Below are 19,643 nucleotides of genomic sequence, written 5' to 3' on the forward strand. Positions count from 1 at the left end.
TCCTCAGTCAGTGAGTCAGATACAGGTGGATGAAGATGAAGCTCACTGAGAAGGGATGGAGGAGAGGTAAAAGTCAGAGAAGAAGACTTTTGCTTATAATTGTGATTGCACAACCTTTGAAGAAGACTGTGAAAGAAATTTGTGTATAATAAATTGCTTGTTTGAACCAGGGACTTATGTGGTTGTGTTTGTATTTGGGGTTTGGGGTGCTGCAACACCCCCTACTGGTCAAAACAGTAAAAAAGCTATTTAGCCCCTGAGGTTATATTATAAAGCAAACACTAGTTAAACAGCACTTAATCTGTGTGGTTACATATGAAAAAATTACTATTAATCATAGTCATAGAACTTTCTAGAGTATATAGCCTGAAAGCTCCACAAATGATAGTAGTTCAAGCTAACTCAAATAGTACAGTAATTGATAACTAATGTATCTCAGACGGAATATGAAACTGGTCTTTTTAACCAAAGGTTTTCATCCTTTTTCATAAGTGGACGAGATTTAGTTTGTGAATCTCCTTATGGCCCTTTCTTGGGAAATTGTATAGCTCCGCGAACCAGCAACAGTTCCTAGCCAGATCACACCACCTATGGAAAAACCCAGTATGTCACATCTTTCAAGTTTTCGGCAAATTGAGAAAATGACGTCGCCCCTATAATTAACAATCTCTAGATTTTATGTTTCCTGAGCTTTACGTACACAATATTGTTTTTTTCACAAATCAAAAACACCTCAGTCGCAACATTTAAATCACAATCCAACGTTTTCATTGTTAGGCGGTCTTTTGTCATTGGTTAGTGGAGTTGCAAGGTTTTTTGTCTTGTACATACTAGCTTCTCCCATCATGCTATGACCAGAATGAAGACATATTTGACCATCATCATTACCTTATACATCAGGAAAGACCTAGTAACTCCACAAACTAAAACAAACTCAATTTTGAAAAAACATAATGATAGTTACTAGGTTTTTCCATTGCACGTGAGAGCTTTTCATGAACTGGCAGCAGTAATATGCATGTCAGGCCTGATTCCACTCCATTGGACCCTTGAGCAAGGCCCTTAATCAGCAATTGCTCTGTCTTGGTATGATGTTAACCTGCATCCAGCCCTACAAGCAGGTCCTCCAACTTGATGGTAGGATTGGCACTCCAGCCACCATAAAAAACCTCAAATTGTTCCATTCCATTCAAACTAGTGTGGTGCTGAGGTAACACCTGTTGCACGGCTGCATTTGAGTCCTAATTTGGGATCATGAAGTGGTTTGTCATGTGATGGGTGCAGTAATCCACTATATCAGTGCATGCTCCCAACCTTTCATGGTGTAGTTTTTAGGGTAGGGACTCTTTTCTTTGTGACGGTTTCACCTTACATGGTGGAGTTCCTCCTTTTACAGTTGCCAAAACTGAACTGTGGAAGGCCGGGCTAGCTTCTCTTTTATATTGGTCCTGAGTCAGGTGACCAGAAGTCCTGGTGGCCAGAACTGATGTCAGTGGTGCAGCTGACTTTACTGGGTTGGGTCACAACTCCATTCCTTCCTGTTTCTTTCAGGAATGTGTCCTTCCTTGGAAGATTCCAGTTCTCACCTGAAACAGAGGAGGCATCTGGAGCACTTTGTCTAGTCCGTTAAGGTTTTTTTCCCCCTGTGCTCTCATCTTATGTCTAATGAGAAGGTGGAGCAAATGGGGACAGCATAGAAATTTGAAATCCAGAGCATAACACTCGTCAGATTCAGGACAAAATGATAGTAACTACTCACATTTTTAATAAAAAGGGTGCAATAATAACCAATCCATCCATCCATTTTCCAGACCTGCTTATCCAGAGTAGGTTCGCGGGCTAATCGGAGTCTAGCAATAATAATATATTGTGATTTTACATAGTGGAGAAGAGTGTAAAGCTTAATGGATGACCTTTTCCTTTTCCATCCCCTCTTCATTCTTCATCTTGTTGAAATCATTACCTCTTTGCAGCATTTGTTGTTCAAGTAGTTCTGGCAACTCGATTTTTTTGGGGGGGAGAGAAACTACAAGAATACCCAAATGCCTTAAATGTCAGGGATTTAAATGAGTTTTATGGTCACAGTGAACTTCACATCTACTGCGGGTGAGATTAAATGGTAGTCCAATCTATAATCCATCCCCTGAACTAGACATTTGTTTGAGATTGGGGTAGGGTCGGATGCTTCTGATGTTGTACAGGAGTTATTTACTAGATCATAGTGTGGAAGTGAAGCTTTGAGGAACAACTGTCCTTTTTTTAACCTCTGGCACATTACAAAATTTGAAAACAAAAGAGTTTGCAAGAATAAAAAAAGCAGGAAGAGTTGCAGGGCACTGTGGTTTGATCTGCGCTGATAGGTGTTATATGTACAGAACGTACTGAAAACTTAAAATGGGACCCCAGTGACGGAAAATGTAATTATTGCACATTGCTTTGCAAATGTGAGACTCTGACTCTGTGCAACAAGGGGAAAGACAAAGACAGATCGAGCAAGAGCAAGCGGATCTTCTAACTCGCAGGCCGAGCCTACTTCCTCTTCACTCACGTTTGTACTTGGAAACCCAGCAGTCTGTGAACTTCTCTACCAGCACCAAAACGCATAAATGCAAAACGTCTGGACATTGAGGCTGTTAGGAGTGGCAATGCGTCCCTGGCATTGTATGCTGACCATTGCTGGCCTTGTGATCACACTGACATGCAATGGTAAGTCAGAACACCCTTACCCTACCAGGGGAGGACTACTCATGCCATGTCTATCAATCATGACTTCTTTATGTCTTTCAGAATCCTTTGCTGCAGTGATCATTAATGGGCAAGAGGCTCATCCCCACTCCAGACCTTACATGGCTTCTGTGCAGATCAATGAGAAGCACAAGTGTGGCGGATTCCTGATAGACAAGTATTTTGTGATGACAGCAGCCCACTGTAGAGATAAGTATGTACCGGGGAATACTGAAGGGTGGTGGGTAACCAAAATATGAAAAGAGCGTAAAATGAGGATATGGAGGAACAATCACCATTGATCAGCAAAGAAAGGAATTTGGGTGCATTAGGAAATCTGATGGAAGGAATTCCCCTGCTGATGCAATGGCTGGGAGGGAAGTATCTGTCGATCGAGAGCCTAGTGCTCTTTAATTATTGGTTGCTCTTGACCACTCATCTGCCATCCAGCAAGTTAAAAACAACACTGACACTTTGTTGTTTAACCCAGTGTGATCTTTATAGTTCGAATGCATCTGTTGACTTCAGGGGAGTTGCTCTTTCTCAGTTCAGTGTAGGTGTCTCTAGTATTTATTTGAGTGTGTGAATTTACCATTTTATTCAATTTCAGTCTAATGCCTTCTTAAGTCTGTGATGCTGTGCACATGTGGACAATTAAAAACCATCATCCTATCATTATGCTCACTGGTCTTAAAGTACATTCATTTTACTGTACCTGAAAAAACTGGTAAAAAATGTTGCAGACATGTCCCTGGTGTAAATTGCTGTTATAGACTGGAAGATATTAGTGTAGTTTATTCTATGTGCACCCCTTTTTCATTATTTATCCATTTATTTATCAACCCATCCAATCATTTTCTAAACCAAGTACTGGGCCAAAGATGCTGGAGGCTATACTAGTAACAATGAGCAGAAAACTACAAACTGGCCCTTGGTGACATGCCAGTCCTATTCTTAACCCACTTTCACACACGTTCATACTGTACTCACATGGGTTCAATTTGCAGTTATATACTGTATTAGCCAAAGTCGTCCTTAAAAAGTGGAAGGAAACCTGACATCATTCCAAACCTTTACCTACAGCACACCTTTTGAGGTATCCTCCAAAATGAACACAGTTACAAAATGTCCATTTCAATCAACCCTCTACTACTATCTCTATGAAGGTTCGCATTTTAGATACAGATAGGAGAGTGTGAGCTGCCATTTGGGAGCTTTTTGGCACAGTGAAAGGAAGTTAAGTTGGAAACAGTGGCACAAGGTAAAGAGGGACAGGGCCCAGCAAGGTGCCATCACAGGACACACTTGTACATACTCCCACAATCACTCATACAGATCAAACAGTTGCCAATAAACATTATTTTGAGATGTGGCCAGAAAATGGAGTTTTTGGGCAAAAACCCAATCAGCCTTGAAGAAAACATAGAAAACTCAACGAAGATAGTGACCAAGATTGGATTTAAACGTAGGGCTCTGGAGCTGTGAGGCGACAGTGCCACTGTGCAACCACAGACATATTAACCTTCAACAAAAGAAATTAGCTGAGCTGCTGAGCTAAATGTTCATTAAGCCCAAACTGTGTTTCAGGAATAGGACACTCACCGTCGTCCTGGGAGCTCATAGACTCAGCAAGATTCAACCTCAGTGGCGTTTCTCAGTGGAGGACTACTACCCTCACCCAAATTACCAAAGAAGAAAGTACGAAAATGACATCATGTTGTTGAAGGTAAGCATTTCTGGTGAGTGTCATTTACAACATGGGGGCTCGTTCTTTGAACATTACTAATAATGTGCTCATCATGTCACGTTACATTGTGTCGTACTTAACAAGAATCACACTGGGACTCTGGGTTTTGTTTTTTTATTTATTATTATTATTATTTTTAATTTTCTGACCTAATTGTTTAAACCAGGTGTCATTTATGCCTCCTAATATTAGTTCCTTTCTTTTAGAATTGAATCTTTGTTCATTAGCTGTCTTCCGTTTTGTTAATTGTTTTTTTTTCTAATGCTGCATTCCATTGAGTGGGGAAGTCAGAATTTCCAGGTTCCCAACTGGAATTTCCCTCTTAAGTCAGAATTTCCAAGTGGGAAACTCGGGGCTGGTCAACTGGTGACATACACCACAAACTTTACTGAAAGCTGTAGTATTACTCATTTTATTAGCACTTCTGTCTATTGAGTCTCGTTAAATCTTCGTGCACACAGTGCTGTCCAACTTCTATCCATGGACATGTTGTTGCGGTGTTTGGATACGCAAAATTCTCCGTAATGTGTTGTTATCAGCTGCTATGTATTCCAATGGCGCAAGCACAACAAAGGTTTTCCTGGAAGTATCCTTATTGGTTTTTCAAATGTTTTACTGTTTCATGTTTCAACTCGGGTGTGACGTCATTCCCAGCTCCGACATCTCAGGTAAATTGAACGCAGCCTAAATGTTTCCTATTGCTTAGTTGCTTTGTATTTTCACCTGTTGGTGGCAGATGAGCCCCCATTAGGTCAACCATCTTATTAAATGCTGTGTTGACCTGCTATGAGAGTTTTTGGATATTTCTATTGTGATGTTTATGTTTCCCACCTAATTGTAGTCACATTGAATTCCCAGTTGGCTTTTTGGAAAAAATGCAAAGATGCTGTTTAGTTTCTTTTTGATCCACACAAAAACAATTAAAGATAAGCTCTTCTCTCATTTTTTTGAAAGTAATGTAAGGTAAACCAGACACATGGAAAGTGTATAATGTGTATCTAAACACAATTTGATCACAAAAATGCCATTTTTGGCTGATCAGGCTTTTTTTGATGGGCTTTCTCTGGGTTGGTTTATTTTACTTTTGTGTAAGAAGTGATAAGTAAATCTGTTTTGTATACAGTTTTACAAAAAAAAAATATATATATATAATTGTTGTTAGAGAGACAGCACCAATCGGCATACACATCTCACATTTCTGGGTGCATGTCCCAGCATGTACAAGAGCACATAGTATTATGGGATGTTCTTTTAGTGAAAGAGATTCATGTACTAGTCATTTCCACATTGAGCAGTAGTAATTTATAATAACTAAGAGTCTAGTCTTCTGACTCAATAAGAAACTGTGATTAACGACCAGAAGTAACTTCATTTGTATTTCACTTGCATTACCTGTTTGTTATGCAGTTAAAATGTAATGTTGTTTAAAGTGTATGTTTAGCATTTAAGTACTAAGAATATTTTCCTCAGTGTCATTAACATACAGCAATATTATTTCAATAATAATTTTTGTTACTACATTAATATTATGCCTTACTCTACATTTGTTGGTATTGTTTATTGATAAACTTTATTGCTTTAAATTTCAAGTTAGCACCTAGACTAATTTGAGAGTAATACTGACATCTACTGGACTTTTGTGTAATTTACAAATGAGGTTTCTGTATCCTTTCTTTATTGTAGACCACACACACACCTATTCAAATACACGTATACTGCTTTATATATCATCAAATAAATTAGCCATAATTTCTTTCGGAGCTGCTGTACAGAATACTCTGAATCCTTTACCAGTGTTCTGAACAACACTTAGGAGTGAACACTACATGCCCTGACCTTCTCCCAGATATACGGTCCTCCTTTGCTACATTTGTGAATCATGAAACTTACAAGTTGATCTTTTTAATAGGTTTTTTGAGGTGAATATTTAAGTTTAATGATTAGCAGAACAGACCAGCAGATCAGTGCCAGAGCTTGGTCCGCATTACCGGCAGTAAGTCAAACCCGTTTCCAGTGAGAGTTGGACTCCGCCAGGGCTGCCCTTTGTCACTGATTCTGTTCATAACTTTTATGGACAGAATTGCTAGGCGCAGCCAGGGCGTTGAGGGGGTCCAGTTTGGTGGATTCAGGATTGGGTCACTGCTTTTTGCAGATGATGTTGTCCTGTTTGCTTCATCAGGCCGTGATCTTCAGCTCTCTCTGGATCGGTTCGCAGCCAAGTGTGAAGCGGCTGGGATGGGAATCAGCACCTCCAAATCCGAGACCATGGTCCTCAGCCGGAAAAGGGTGGAGTACCCTCTCAGGGTTGGTAGCGAGATCCTGCCCCAAGTGGAGGAGTTCAAGTATCTCGGCGTCTTGTTCACGAGTGAGGGAAGAATGGAGCGTGAGATCGACAGGCGGATTGGTGCGGCGTCCGCAGTAATACGGGCTCTGCATCGGTTTGTCGTGGTGAAAAAGGAGCTGAGCCGCAAGGCGAAGCTCTCAATTTACCAGTCAATCTATGTTCCTACCCTCACCTATGGTCATGAGCTATGAGTAGTGACCGAAAGATATACAAGCGGCTGAAATGAGTTTCCTCCGCAGGGTGTCTGGGCTTTCCCTTAAAGATAGGGTGAGAAGCTCAGTCATCCGGGAGGGGCTCAGAGTAGAGCCGCTGCTCCTCCGCATCGAGAGGAGTCAGATGAGGTGGCTCGGGCATCTGATCAGGATGCCTCCTGGACGCCTCCCTGGTGAGGTGTTCCAGGCACGTCTAACCAGGAGGAGGCCCCGGGGAAGACCCAGGACACGCTGGAGGGACTATGTCTCTCGGCTGGCCTGGGAATGCCTTGGGATTCTCCCGGAAGAGCTAGAAGAAGTGGCCTGGGAGAGGGAAGTCTGGACATCTCTGCTCAAGCTGCTGCCCCCGCAACCCGACCTCAGATAAGCGGAAGAGGATGGATGGATGGATGGATGGATGTGTTTCCTCCCACAGTCCAAAGACCTGCAGGTTAGGTGGACTGGTAATTCTAAATTCTCCCTAGTGGGTGCTTGGTGTGTGGGTGTGCATATGTGTGTGTGTCCTGAGGTGGTTTGGCACCCTGCCCGGGATTGGTTCCTGCCTTGTGCCCTGTGTTGGCTGGGACTGGTTCCAGCAGACCCCCCTGACCCTGTGTTCGGAGTCAGGGGGTTGTAAAATGGATGGATGGATTATTTGTATTGTTGAATGAACTCTACACAGGCTTGCTTTCCCTAAGGTCGTATGTACCCCTTTCTATCTATACCTGGGTTTCACTACATTGGCTCCCTGTAGTAACACATGTGAACTTCAAATCCTTGATGTTTGTCTGCAGAGTAGTCGACAAGTTAGCACCCTTGTAAAAGAAACCCTTGTGAGGCTCTTTGCTCCTTCTTGCCCACTCAGATCTGCTGATGAACAGCATCTGGTAACAGGGCCTCTGAGTGGCTTCAAATCTCAATCCAGACTCTTTTAATGTGTAGCCCCCCCGCTCGTGGAATGAGCTGCCCACCTCCTTTAAAACTGCTAAGGCCAGGGATATACTTAAGGCTATGGAACGCATGAGCTTGAGGACGTTACTGCTACGCAAGCAGTGTACTGTTTATACTTGTACACATACTTTAAGCAAATCTGGAGGAAATCCACCAAGTGTCAGTGCGAGAAATCAACGTCCAGTTTCACTGTGTTGAAAGATGAGGGAAGAAAGATGTTAAAAATAAAAATGATTTGCATTCTGAAGCTGTTGCGATGGTGCAAAAAAAAAATAGACGCCAACAGCGACACAGAATGTGGAGACAGTATGTGAGACCTTTAAATGTGCTGCGTCATTACGATGTGGAATATGTGACTCTTGTATTGCCTATGCAAGAAATGGATGAAGAAAAGCACCGTGAAGACATTTGCATGTCAGCATTTAAGTTTGATGATTTGCTTCACCACATCGAACCATTAATCAAACATCGAAGCACGCAGATAGATACAGTTGGAGCTGCAAGCCTGCCGTCACATCAATGATGCTGACGTCACGTACCAAAACTTGAACACACAAGCCACCCATATTTTTGCTGGTACAACTCGCACACATGTCACATTAATTTCTGAGGATGTGCTCAGGGGATGCGTCCAAAGAAAGCTGGGAACGTGTGGCAGTCATGATGAGTGCGTGTATGTGTTCTGAGCATGAAGTATAAACCAGCCCTAACTCCTTCAATGTGTTTAGGAAGTGTTTGCAGACACTCTTGTTTGGTGAATTTATGTCTAGCTGATACGTTCTTGTAACCTAGGAATTGTAATGAGCTTGTACTGCATTGGCCACTTGGGATGATCAATTTTTATAGCCTGCTCTGTACCACTTGTTCCCAAACCGTCCCCCAGATTGATATTTACTTGATTATGTTGACCTCTTTTGTAAGTACCTTTGGATAAAAGACTCTACTCAGCAAATAAATGTAAATGGATCTTAACTAATTTCCTCCTCAATGTTTTTGTTCTTCTCAGCTAGTAAAGCCAGCAGTGAAGATCCAGGATGTGAAAGAAATTAAACTGGCAAAGACAGACAAGAATGGTAAGCCAGGGAGCTTATGTGAGGTGTCCGGCTGGGGGGCAACTCCATCAAGTCGCCCATCCACTGAAAGGTTACAGGTGGCCAACGTGACAGTGATAGATGAAAAAAAGTGTCGGCACTACTGGAAAGAACACTACCTACCTAATGTCTTGTGTACAGGAGGCACTAAGAGAAGTGGAGGCTTCTGTCAGGTGGGTCAGTTTTAAAAATTTTAAGGTTAAATTTAGAATGCGCACCTTTTTTGGTTCAGCAATAGGAAAATTGCATTTAATATAATGTTGGCTGGGGAACACAGCTTTTAAATCCTAAACAGAATATGACAACAGGAACGCATAATAATACTGTATTATCTTTCTACACAGGGAAGAGTTAAAATGATAAATGAATCGTCACCCTAAACCTGACTCAATATTGGTTAAACATTTTTTTAAAGAAACTAAATATACCTTAAGCAAAAAGAGGAAAATATAAACCTAATGGTTCTCAGTCTTAAATAGGTTCTCAATCCCTTTCTATCAAAAGCAGTGCCTGCCACACTTACTCCCCCCAAAATAAACCAATATAAAGACCATTCTCATAAACAGTGAGGCTCAATAGATAATGCTTTGGTCTTCAAACCCTAAGGTTGTGGATTCAAAGCCTGTTACTGACAGCATGTGACCATGAGCAAATCATTTCACCTGTCTGTACTCCAATTGGAAAAAAGAACCAATCGTACCTCAAATGTTGCAAGTTGTCTTAGTTTAAGATGTTGTGTTCGGGCAGAGGAAAGACAGACTGGAATCAGTCACAAGTTTGGGACCCCAACCGGGGCCGTAACTTTTATTCATCGCCAGACGAAGTAAACAAAAATGAAAAAAAAAAGAAAAACGTGCAAATGCGCTGCTCCTCGATCCGGGGTTCCTCCTTCTCTGAAGTTAATTTTGTGCTCCGCTGTGCGGCCTACTCAGGTCTTCCAGGAGAAGATGCCTTTCTTTAAGCTGCGTGTCCTTTATGGTGAAATGCCCGGAAGGCATGAGGGAAGAAGAGAAACAGGACAAAGTCAGCGATAACCCTCCCTCTCGTCTTGGCAGGTTATTACATACCTTCCTCCAGCCCTCAGAAGAGTCCATCAACGCCCATGCCTGACAGTGTCATCCCAATAAGTAAATGTAAACCTTTCTCATTTCCAAACCATTCCATTCTTGCTCCTATGATGTTGAACCTTTTTTCAACTCCCACTTCCATCCCAAACATCTGCGAGTTCAACAGCCCTCTGACTTGAAGGGTCAGTCCACGATCACTTCTGGTTATTCCTTAACCAGCTCAGGGGTCAGGTACTGTCCTCTGTTTAAACCAAGGAAGGACACCCTGGTGTCCCTGCAGTCTTACATGTAATATTGTCCATAAAGGGGCATAACCAGTCTGGTATAATAGAAGGAGTGCCCCCAGTAGCTCTCAATGCTTGTTTTCTGCCATCTGGAATACATTGACATCCAAGGCCTCCTTCAAATATTTTACAGTACAGCAGTCAGAGGGAAACATGCAGGAGAGCATCTTGCAGGAGACTATAAACTTCAACTTGAAAATCTTATGTTCTGGTTGGACTTCTGTAGTCTTTTCATGAAAAGTACACATTATTTTATATATTTATTTATTTATTTTTTACTCCAAAGAATTCAAATTTACCATTAGGAACATTTTTTGAATTATCATTTGAAAGTTTTATATTTTTTCAGATTGCTTGTTTTGGTATGGCCATCACTTTCTTGAGGGAATAGCATTCCTATTACAATGATGACATTCCCAGTGTCCACCAGGAGGTCATGATTGCTGATGCCAACGGTATTTAGATCGTCACACGAGATTCCACTCAATCTAAGATCTGGATTCAAACAGCATTACGTGTGGCTGTTTTAATTTAAAGGCTTCCTGATAACTGAATCTCTAGTTTGACTTTCTGGTTTTCAACCCTAGCATGTATTTTTTTAACCATGTCTCATTCTACTGGTCATTTTACATAAAATCTTTTGTTTCTAGTGGAGACTAGAACCCCGTAACTTTTATTACAATGACAAAAAAAAACAAATTAAGAAAACCTTCAAGAGTAAATGGACAAAGAGAAATATAGGAGTTTAGAAGTGGGAGTGGGTGATAAATTACAAAGATTTAATCAGAGCAGGTGGGAATTTTAAACTTAAATGTAAGAAGAAGGACAACTGTGGCAATTTAATGGCATTTATAAGAGTTGCAGTATAGTTTCTATGTGTTCAGAAATTGGGACTATTATGGAGAATTAGGAAATGAATGAGTTGAATTACCGAGTCCTGATATCACAGCTCTGCACACTAACAACCTAAATTTATACTTATTTGCTCCATTCTCATACTTTACCTGTAGTTGATGAATAGGAGACACAAAAGTCACAAATGAGCAAGTGTCAAAGTTTGGATGAGAGTCATGAAGTCAGCAGGTCAGCTCAGGCAAGGGCACAAAACCACAAAGACAAGAGAAGAAATAACTCAAAAATAATAAAAACCAAAGAACAAATAATGTCAAGAAAAAGTATGTCAGTATGAAAAACACCCGGCAGTATGTCCAGTTGAGTTACCAGTTCTCTTTGTGTGATACTGCTATTTTAAAAGTCATCTTTGCGACAGTCTGGGTCGGCTCCTTGCTACCTGGTCACTTCCAGGTTTTTGAATTTTGACACCGTGTCATCCATGAGGATCTTAATCTGGACTTGACTGGAGTCCCATTTAGACACGGTTTGTAGGATGTTCTGGCCTTCCCAGATAATTAACTGGACTAAGACAGTAGTAGTAGTAATTCAGAAGTATTAACAGTAATGTCATGTTACTTACAAGTAACACATCTCCAGTGCAGGTCTGCACAAGTACAGGCTAAGCTCAGCTGATAACAGGGATTTTACTTTTTTAATTAGGCAGAAGGTGTTTCCTGGAACTTCCTGACTAGGGAATGCACTGTAGTGGAAAGCAATGGAGCATTTGCTCCTTCAGCTTGTCTTCTGTAGATATATAGAAAAGATTTACAGGGGTGGGAAAAAATAGGGTTACAATTGTTCATATGGACAGATATAGCTTCAATAGCTTTATTAACTTTATAACTCAAAAGACTGTCACAATAGCACAGCGCACTTAGGTACAATCTCGTAAGTGCTCAAATTACCGGCCCCACATACTCAAAACTGTAACCTACTTTATGTCCACCACTATGTGAATATATATATATATATAAAGCCATCAATCCATCCATTATCCAAATTGCTTTATCCTAAGTACAGGGTCACGGGGGTCTGCTGGAGCCAATCCCAGCCAAAACAGGGCGCAAGGCAGGAAACAAACCCCAGGCAGGGCGCCAGCCCACCGCAGATATATGTATATATATATATATATAGATATATATAGATATATAGATATGTATATGTACATATGTACAGCGGGAGATGGAGTTTGGTGGAGCACTGTTAGGTTGCCAGCGGTTTAGACATTAGATAGATAGACAGACAGATAGATAGATAGATAGATAGATAGATAGATAGATAGATAGATAGATAGATAGATAGATAGATAGATAGATAGATAGATAGATAGATAGATAGATAGATAGATAGATAGATAGATAGATAGATAGATAGATAGATAGATAGATAGATAATGGTTGTGTGTTGAGTTATTTTGAGGGGACAGCTAATTTACACTGTTATGCAAGCTGTACACTTACTACTTTAAGTTGTATCAAAGTGTCATATCTTCAGTGTTGTCCCATGAAAAGATTTAATAAAATATTTACAAAAATGTGAGGGGTGTACGCAATTTTGTGAAATACTTATATATATAGTAAGGGGCTGTGCCCCCTACTCGCTTCGCTCGCCCACCCCACAAATTGATTGAGATGCGCTGGAACCCATCTCAGTCAAACATATGGTAGTTCGTTGTGTGTACGTGCAGCATGCATGTACCACAAATCTGAGTTTGTCTGCTTGGGCTGAGTGAGAAGTGAGGTGCATGCAAGCGCAGAACAAATTTAAAAATACATGCGCCATCTAGTGGCTGTGGTTGAGCATGAGCTGAGCACACTCAGGTCTTTCATTTATTTATGTCTTTTATAACTTCTTCTTCTTCTTTCGGCTGCTCCCCTATAGGGGTTGCCACAGCAGATCATCTTCTTTCATATTTATTTCTTATATATATATATATATATATATATATATATATATATATATATATATATATATATATATCCATCCATCCATTTTCTAACCCGCTGAATCTGAACACAGGGTCACGGGGGTCTGCTGGAGCCAATCCCAGACAACACAGGGAGCAAGACCACAGTATATATATTTATTTTAATTTATTTTATTTGTGTGGTGCCTTTCCTACGCTCAACAGGCTATATATTCTGTATAAATATAATTTTTTTTATCTGTTTAGAATGGATGAATGCAAGCATTATTTTTTGTCTTACTTTCAATAATTTTTTTAGAACTCTCCACATCTATGCAGAGATTAGAAGATTTTTTTAGGGTGTGGCACCATCCTCTGGTTTGACAAGGTATTGCAATAAATTATAATAATAATGCATTTTATTTATAGGGCACTTTACATTTGTAGTAAATCTCAAAGTGCTACATAAAAAGTTTAAACAAAGGCAAAACAAGTTAAAAACAGAGATAAAACAACAATAATTAGTAGAATTCTTGTTAATATGCTTTCCTAAAACAAAAGTCTTTAGCTGTTTTTTAAAACAGCCCACAATCTGCTGTGTTCTCAGGCTCTCTGGTAGGGCATTCCAGAGCCGTGGAGCAGCGGCTGCAAAGGCTCAGTCAAAAGTTATGAAAGTAATTGCAGGGTCTGCACTTTTACAATAAAATCCAGAAGTCCCACCTTGGGAGGTCTCCTTGTGACTGATCCCAGCAACCCATGGAATAGTACATTTACATTTATTTGATTAGCTGGTACTTTTATCCAAAGTGACTTAAAAAGGAGGTCAACATAATTGAGGTCGACATCTGTCTTGGGGACTGTTTGGGGACAAGTGTCATAAGACAAGGAGACAAAATTAATGATCAGAAGTAAACAGCTGAGAGCAAAAAACAACTGAGATTCACTTCCTAGTTTACAAAACCTTAGTTGGACATAAAATCACCAAATACAGGAGTCTCAGGCACTTCTTAAATATATTGAGGTAGTCCAAGTTTTAAATGGAGTTAGGCAGCTCATTCCACCATCTAGGAGCTATACAGAAAGAGTCTCGACTGAGATTTGATGCCACACAGTGGTGGCATCACCAGGCACCTTTAATCAACAGACCTTAGTGGTTCAGTAGGTGCATAGGACCTCATACGTGTCTCCATATAAATAGGTGCTGACCCATTGACGACTCTCTAGGCAAATGTAAGGATCTGAATTTAATACGAACTGTTCCAGTTAGCTAATTAACAGATCTGAAAAGAGGAGTGACATATGCTCCGGACTGGGAGTTGTGCTGCATACTCAGTCAGATATGATCTGCTTAGCTTCTGTCGTACAGAATGGATGATAAATTGGACTGGACTGCCAATACATTCTCTGTGCAAGAGAGGACAGAGCCGGCTATACTTCCATAGAAGACTGGCATCCTGCAACATCTGCAATAAGATGCTGCAGATGTTCTATCAGACAGTTGTGGCGAGCGCCGTCCTCTACGTGGTGTTGTGCTGGGGAAGCAGCATAAAGAAGAGGGATGACTCATGCCTGGACAAACTGGTGAGGAAAGCAGGCTCTATTGTAGGCACGGAACTGGACAGTTTGACAACCGTGGCAGAGCGACAGGCACTGAGCAGACTCCTGTTAATCATGGAGAATCTACTGCATCCACTGAACAGGATCATCTCCAGACAGAGGAGCAGCTTCAGTGACAGACTGCTGTCACTGTCCTGCTCCACTGACTGACTGAGGAAATGGAAAACATAAATTAAGAGCCCCTGAAATGAAGGGATTGTGTTAAAAAAATGCTTTAGTTGCCTCACATTTTTATGCAATCGTTTTGTTCACCCCACTGAATTAAAGCTGAAAGTCTGCACTTCAACTGCATCTGAGTTGTTTCATTTAAAATTCATTGTGGTAATGTACAGAACCAAAATTAGAAAAAAGTTGTCTCTGTCCAAATATTTATGGACCTAACTGTATCTATCTATCCTGCTGGGGCAAGCTATGGCCTTCTGCAGCCCTAAATTGGCTTATGTGGCACTGAGATTACGTTATCTTCAGTTATGGTTACATCACTCTCTCAGCAGCACTCCACAACAATCATGAATCCCATCTACCTGCAAAGACACCATGTAGGGTGGGAGTGAGGGGCAGCTTCTTGTCCACCCACAATTCAATCCAGGGATGAGCCTGCGCCAAAACAGGAGGGATGTAACATGTTATTTGGACAAAAATATATATCGGTTTTATATTGTGCTTTTCGCATCTTTATCTTTGTAGCACATAGATAGATAGATAGATAGATAGATAGATAGATAGATAGATAGATAGATAGATAGATAGATAGATAGATAGATAGATAGATAGATAGATAGATAGATAGATAGATAGATAGATAGATAGATAGATAGATAGATAGATAGATAGATAGATAGGAAATGCACTATCTATCTATCTATCTATCTATCTATCTATCTATCTATCTATCTATCTATCTATCTATCTATCTATCTATCTATCTATCTATCTATCTATCTATCTATCTATCTATCCTGCTGGGGCAAGCTATGGCCTTCCGCAGCACTAAATTGGCTTATGTGGCACTGAGATTATGTTATCTTCAGTTATGGTACATTTAACAATTTACTTTTTCTGTTTCCTTTAAATGCAGGGTGACTCAGGCGGGCCCTTAGTTTGCCAAAATCTTGCAGTGGGAGTTGTGTCTTTCCGCCATGGCAAGAATTGTGATAATCCAGAGACACCAAATGTATATACCAAGATTTCCAGATACTTAAAGTGGATTCAGAAAACCATAAAACAATTCTGAGCTGAATGAAGGTAGAATGTTTGCTGCATGAACTGCAATAATCCAAAAAATAACAAAAAAAAAAAGAAGAAAAAATAAAGCAGCGATTGTTGTGTGATTGTCAAACACTGGTCTATAATCATCAACACAAGTGTCTTTCATGCTTTCTGCTTTCATGTCTGTTAATCCATCCTGTTGAATAAAGTCCTGCAGAATCTGATATGGCATTCATTTTTAAAATATTTGTGCTATTATGGATTTTTGTTCTAGTTTTGTATTGCAGAAACACATAAATAAGAGGGAGGACCCCTCCAGCTCTCTCCCAAATGTCACCTTATTTGTTATTTATTTTTTTTTTGCATTTTATTGATTTTATTAAAATCAAATAACTTTCCATACAAGCAAGTCAAGTTTATCAAAACTAGGTTTGAAACACATCAACCCCCACTCATGAGAAAGAGAGCTAGGCCAGCAGAGTAAAACTTTAAACTAGTAAAAAATAAGTAAATGGATAAATTAATGAGTAAATGAATTAAAATAAATAGAATAAAAAAGTGGGGGGGGGGGGGGGGGGGGGGGGGGGAATCCGCTTCATCAATTTAAAGCTTATTCTAAAATGTTATTGATTAGATCCTGCCAGGTTTTGAACAATTTCTACACAGATCCTCTAAGTGAGAATTTGATTTTTTCCAGTTTCAAACAATATAAAACATCAGTTACCCACTGGCTTAGAATAGGAGAGTTAGGATTCTTCCAGTTGAGTAAGATAAGTCTACATGCCAATAGTGTAGTAAAGTCAATTACAGTTTGCTTGTCCTTCTCCACTTTAAGCCCCTCTGTGAGTCCACCAAACACACCTGTTAGTGGATTAGGAGGGATTGTGACACCAAGGCTGTCAGAGAGACATTTAAAGATTTTGGTCCAAAATTATGTTAATTTGGTGCAGGCCCAAAACATGTGTCCGAGTGAGGCTGGAGCTCGATTGCAACGTTCGCAGGTTAGATCTTGCCCTGGAAATATTTTGGACAATTTTAAACATAGATAATTTGAAGTTGAATAATTGTATGTTTTGTGCATATGGAGCTCGAGTGAATTCTGTGCATTGCTACCTTCCACTTCTTTTCGGAAATATTGAGTGAGAGATCCTTTTCCCACTGTACTCTTGGATCTTTGAAAGGGAGGGACTGTAAAATGTCACCCTTTTGATAAGCAGTCACAACAAAAAGTGCACTCAAAAGCCACAGCACCTTCTTTTGGCCACAAATCACAACAGATCCTGCTGTTCTTTACTTCAAGTGAAAGTTTATCAATTTATCGAGCCCTCAACCCCCAGATTTGAAGGTTTACACATTTAAAGGTTTAATCTTGTAACATGTAAAGAGTACACTGAAATTGTGACTTGCATGTGCTAATCAACATGCAACACCTCACCAATGTCTGGCACCCTGCAGAACTACCTTTATGCCAAAACTTCTCATGAGAGGTTCATTCAAGGAAAAAAATGCTAAAACAATTTCAGTGTCACTAGTGATGAGTGAAACAATTAGTGGGAAACTGATGCACGTTTTAATTTTGAATACATTTCCAAAATTTCCTAAAATCCTGCTTTTTCCATTGTCCTTCTGGGAAATTAAATGTTAGTTGATGAGGGGAATAAATGAATTTAAACAATTTTTGCACCAGGCTACAGCATAGCAAAATGTTCAGAAAATGAACGGATCTGAATACGTTCTGAAGGAGCTGTGTGTAAAATAAAATAAGTTAAAATTATTGAAGACAAAGCTGCTGCAAAAACTGCAAATGTTAAACAAAATGTTTTGGAATTGTGAACTGATTAACAACCCGTTACACTGCAATGGATCAAAACAAGCCATGTCTGGACAATGAACTGGAATCAAACGAAGTCACACTGATGTTGTTTCAAACACGCCAGTCTAAAGATTGTCTGTTCAAACTCAAACTACAGTCTTACCTGTTGAAATATTACACTGACACTTTGGATCTTTTAGGGTCTCATGGTGGCCAACTCCAATCCTGGAGAGTCACGATGGCAACAGGTTTTCATTATAACTATTTTCTCAATTAGTGACAAGTTCTTGCTACTAATTAACTTCATTTACTCTATTTGCTATTTAAGACTCAGACCCTTTAGATCAGGACTGAGCAACGTCGGTCCTGGAGGGCTGCAGTGGCTTCAGATTTTTGTTCCAACCCAACTGCTTCATGAGAAATCATTCATTGCTGAAGCACGTATTGCTCAAGTGACATTTTTCTGCTTTATTTTAGTGGTCTCGCTTGTTAAGATTTTTCACCCTTAACTGCGTATTTTAGTCGCAAACAGCTGTATGCATTGTTTTAACTGCTCCTTATTAGCAATAAGATGCAAAGGACAAAGGAACTAGCAGCTCTACTTCTCACTTGTCTCCATTTCCTCCCATGTGTATTCATCTTTCACAATTTGGTTTAATTAAATACACGAAAGCAAACTGAAGAGAAAGTGAAGAACTGAAAATCACTCATCCGTTTGAGGCTTCACATCACTTGGATGATACGTGTATATATCATTAGAAAGGGAAAAAAACTATGATTTAAGAATGAACTGGCATGGTACAGTTAAAACACTAACAAACCATGGAATTAAACAGGATCTGTTATTGGTGAGAATTGGCTGCTAATTACCGACTGGGTTGGAACAAAAACCTGCAGCCACTGAGGCCAAATAGAATCGGTGTTGGCCACACCTCTTTTAGAGAAGAGTGGTGTAGAGTTGCAACCACTGGGGGGGGCATTGCAGCAGCACAAACCTCAGACTCAACCACCACAACACAAGCCTTTATACAATAAAAATGTTTATTTGTAGAAATACCTGACAAAAAGGCTTTGAAACCCACTAATACAACACAATTCTTCTCCTTCTCTTTTTCTCTCTCCTTCCACTCCTCCAGATGAGCTTTATCCTACTTCCACCCAACTCCAGCTCATCTGGATGAAGTCGAGTGGCTTCTTTTATGTTGGAGGGGGGTTTACTTCCAATGCTGGGACAAAGCCTGATGGAAGTCTCATAAAGTAGGGATGATGAACCAGCACCCAAGGAATCCAACAAGGCTACCCTGTGGGACTACAGTTCCCAGCATGCCTTGTGGGTGTCTGAACAGGTAACATCACTCAGGGAAGCTGCCACTTAGCGTGTTGTGGGAGCATGTAGTCCTGCCAGGTTGTCTCCCCCTGACCTTCCATTACACTGATGGGTATTTTTTCCTTGATCCAACCCTGATAAGATTCCAGTTCACCCACTGTGGAATTGGCATCTTCTGCCTAACTCCTGGCTAGGGCAGGACAACCTTCACCCTGTTTCTTATGCCATTGAAGGGTAGGCCTCCCGTCCAGGTATGGCACCTTGCCCCATCCCAGCCAGGACACCCACCCATGTGCATCGTCCATCAAAAGATGTTGATTTAAACTCTGAATCTTCATTGATTTGAACTTTGTAACTTTTACTAAATCCTGTTAGAAAAAAATAACAGACTGCTAGACATACTGTACAGCATCAGATACCATTTTTGGAATGCAAAACAGGCTTATTTATTAGCCTGGGGTAAGTAAAGATTAGAATG

At 40.3% G+C, this 19,643-nt stretch overlaps 1 protein-coding gene across 1 annotated transcript; it reads left to right on the forward strand.

The window, feature by feature from the left end:
• The first annotated feature begins 2,416 nt into the window (after positions 1 to 2,416).
• LOC114662721 (mast cell protease 1A-like) lies at positions 2,417 to 16,249 on the forward strand. The gene is made up of 5 exons (XM_028816353.2): positions 2,417 to 2,706; positions 2,788 to 2,938; positions 4,312 to 4,450; positions 8,964 to 9,221; positions 15,895 to 16,249. Exons 1-5 carry the CDS (start codon positions 2,607 to 2,609, stop codon positions 16,048 to 16,050), a joined length of 804 nt encoding a protein of 267 aa, XP_028672186.1. The 5' UTR covers positions 2,417 to 2,606; the 3' UTR covers positions 16,051 to 16,249.
• Positions 16,250 to 19,643: the final 3,394 nt, after the last annotated feature.

The sequence above is a fragment of the Erpetoichthys calabaricus genome, chromosome 12 (assembly GCF_900747795.2).
Source record: "Erpetoichthys calabaricus chromosome 12, fErpCal1.3, whole genome shotgun sequence".
NCBI lineage: Eukaryota > Metazoa > Chordata > Cladistia > Polypteriformes > Polypteridae > Erpetoichthys > Erpetoichthys calabaricus.

Excerpts from the sequence above, each read along its gene's own strand:
- LOC114662721 (XM_028816353.2), top strand. The coding sequence starts at position 2,607 with ATGCAAAACGTCTGGACATTGAGGCTGTTAGGAGTGGCAATGCGTCCC. Across the intron at positions 4,451-8,963 it reads ATGACATCATGTTGTTGAAG|CTAGTAAAGCCAGCAGTGAA; the intron begins GTAAGCATTTCT and ends TGTTCTTCTCAG. Across the intron at positions 9,222-15,894 it reads GAAGTGGAGGCTTCTGTCAG|GGTGACTCAGGCGGGCCCTT; the intron begins GTGGGTCAGTTT and ends CTTTAAATGCAG.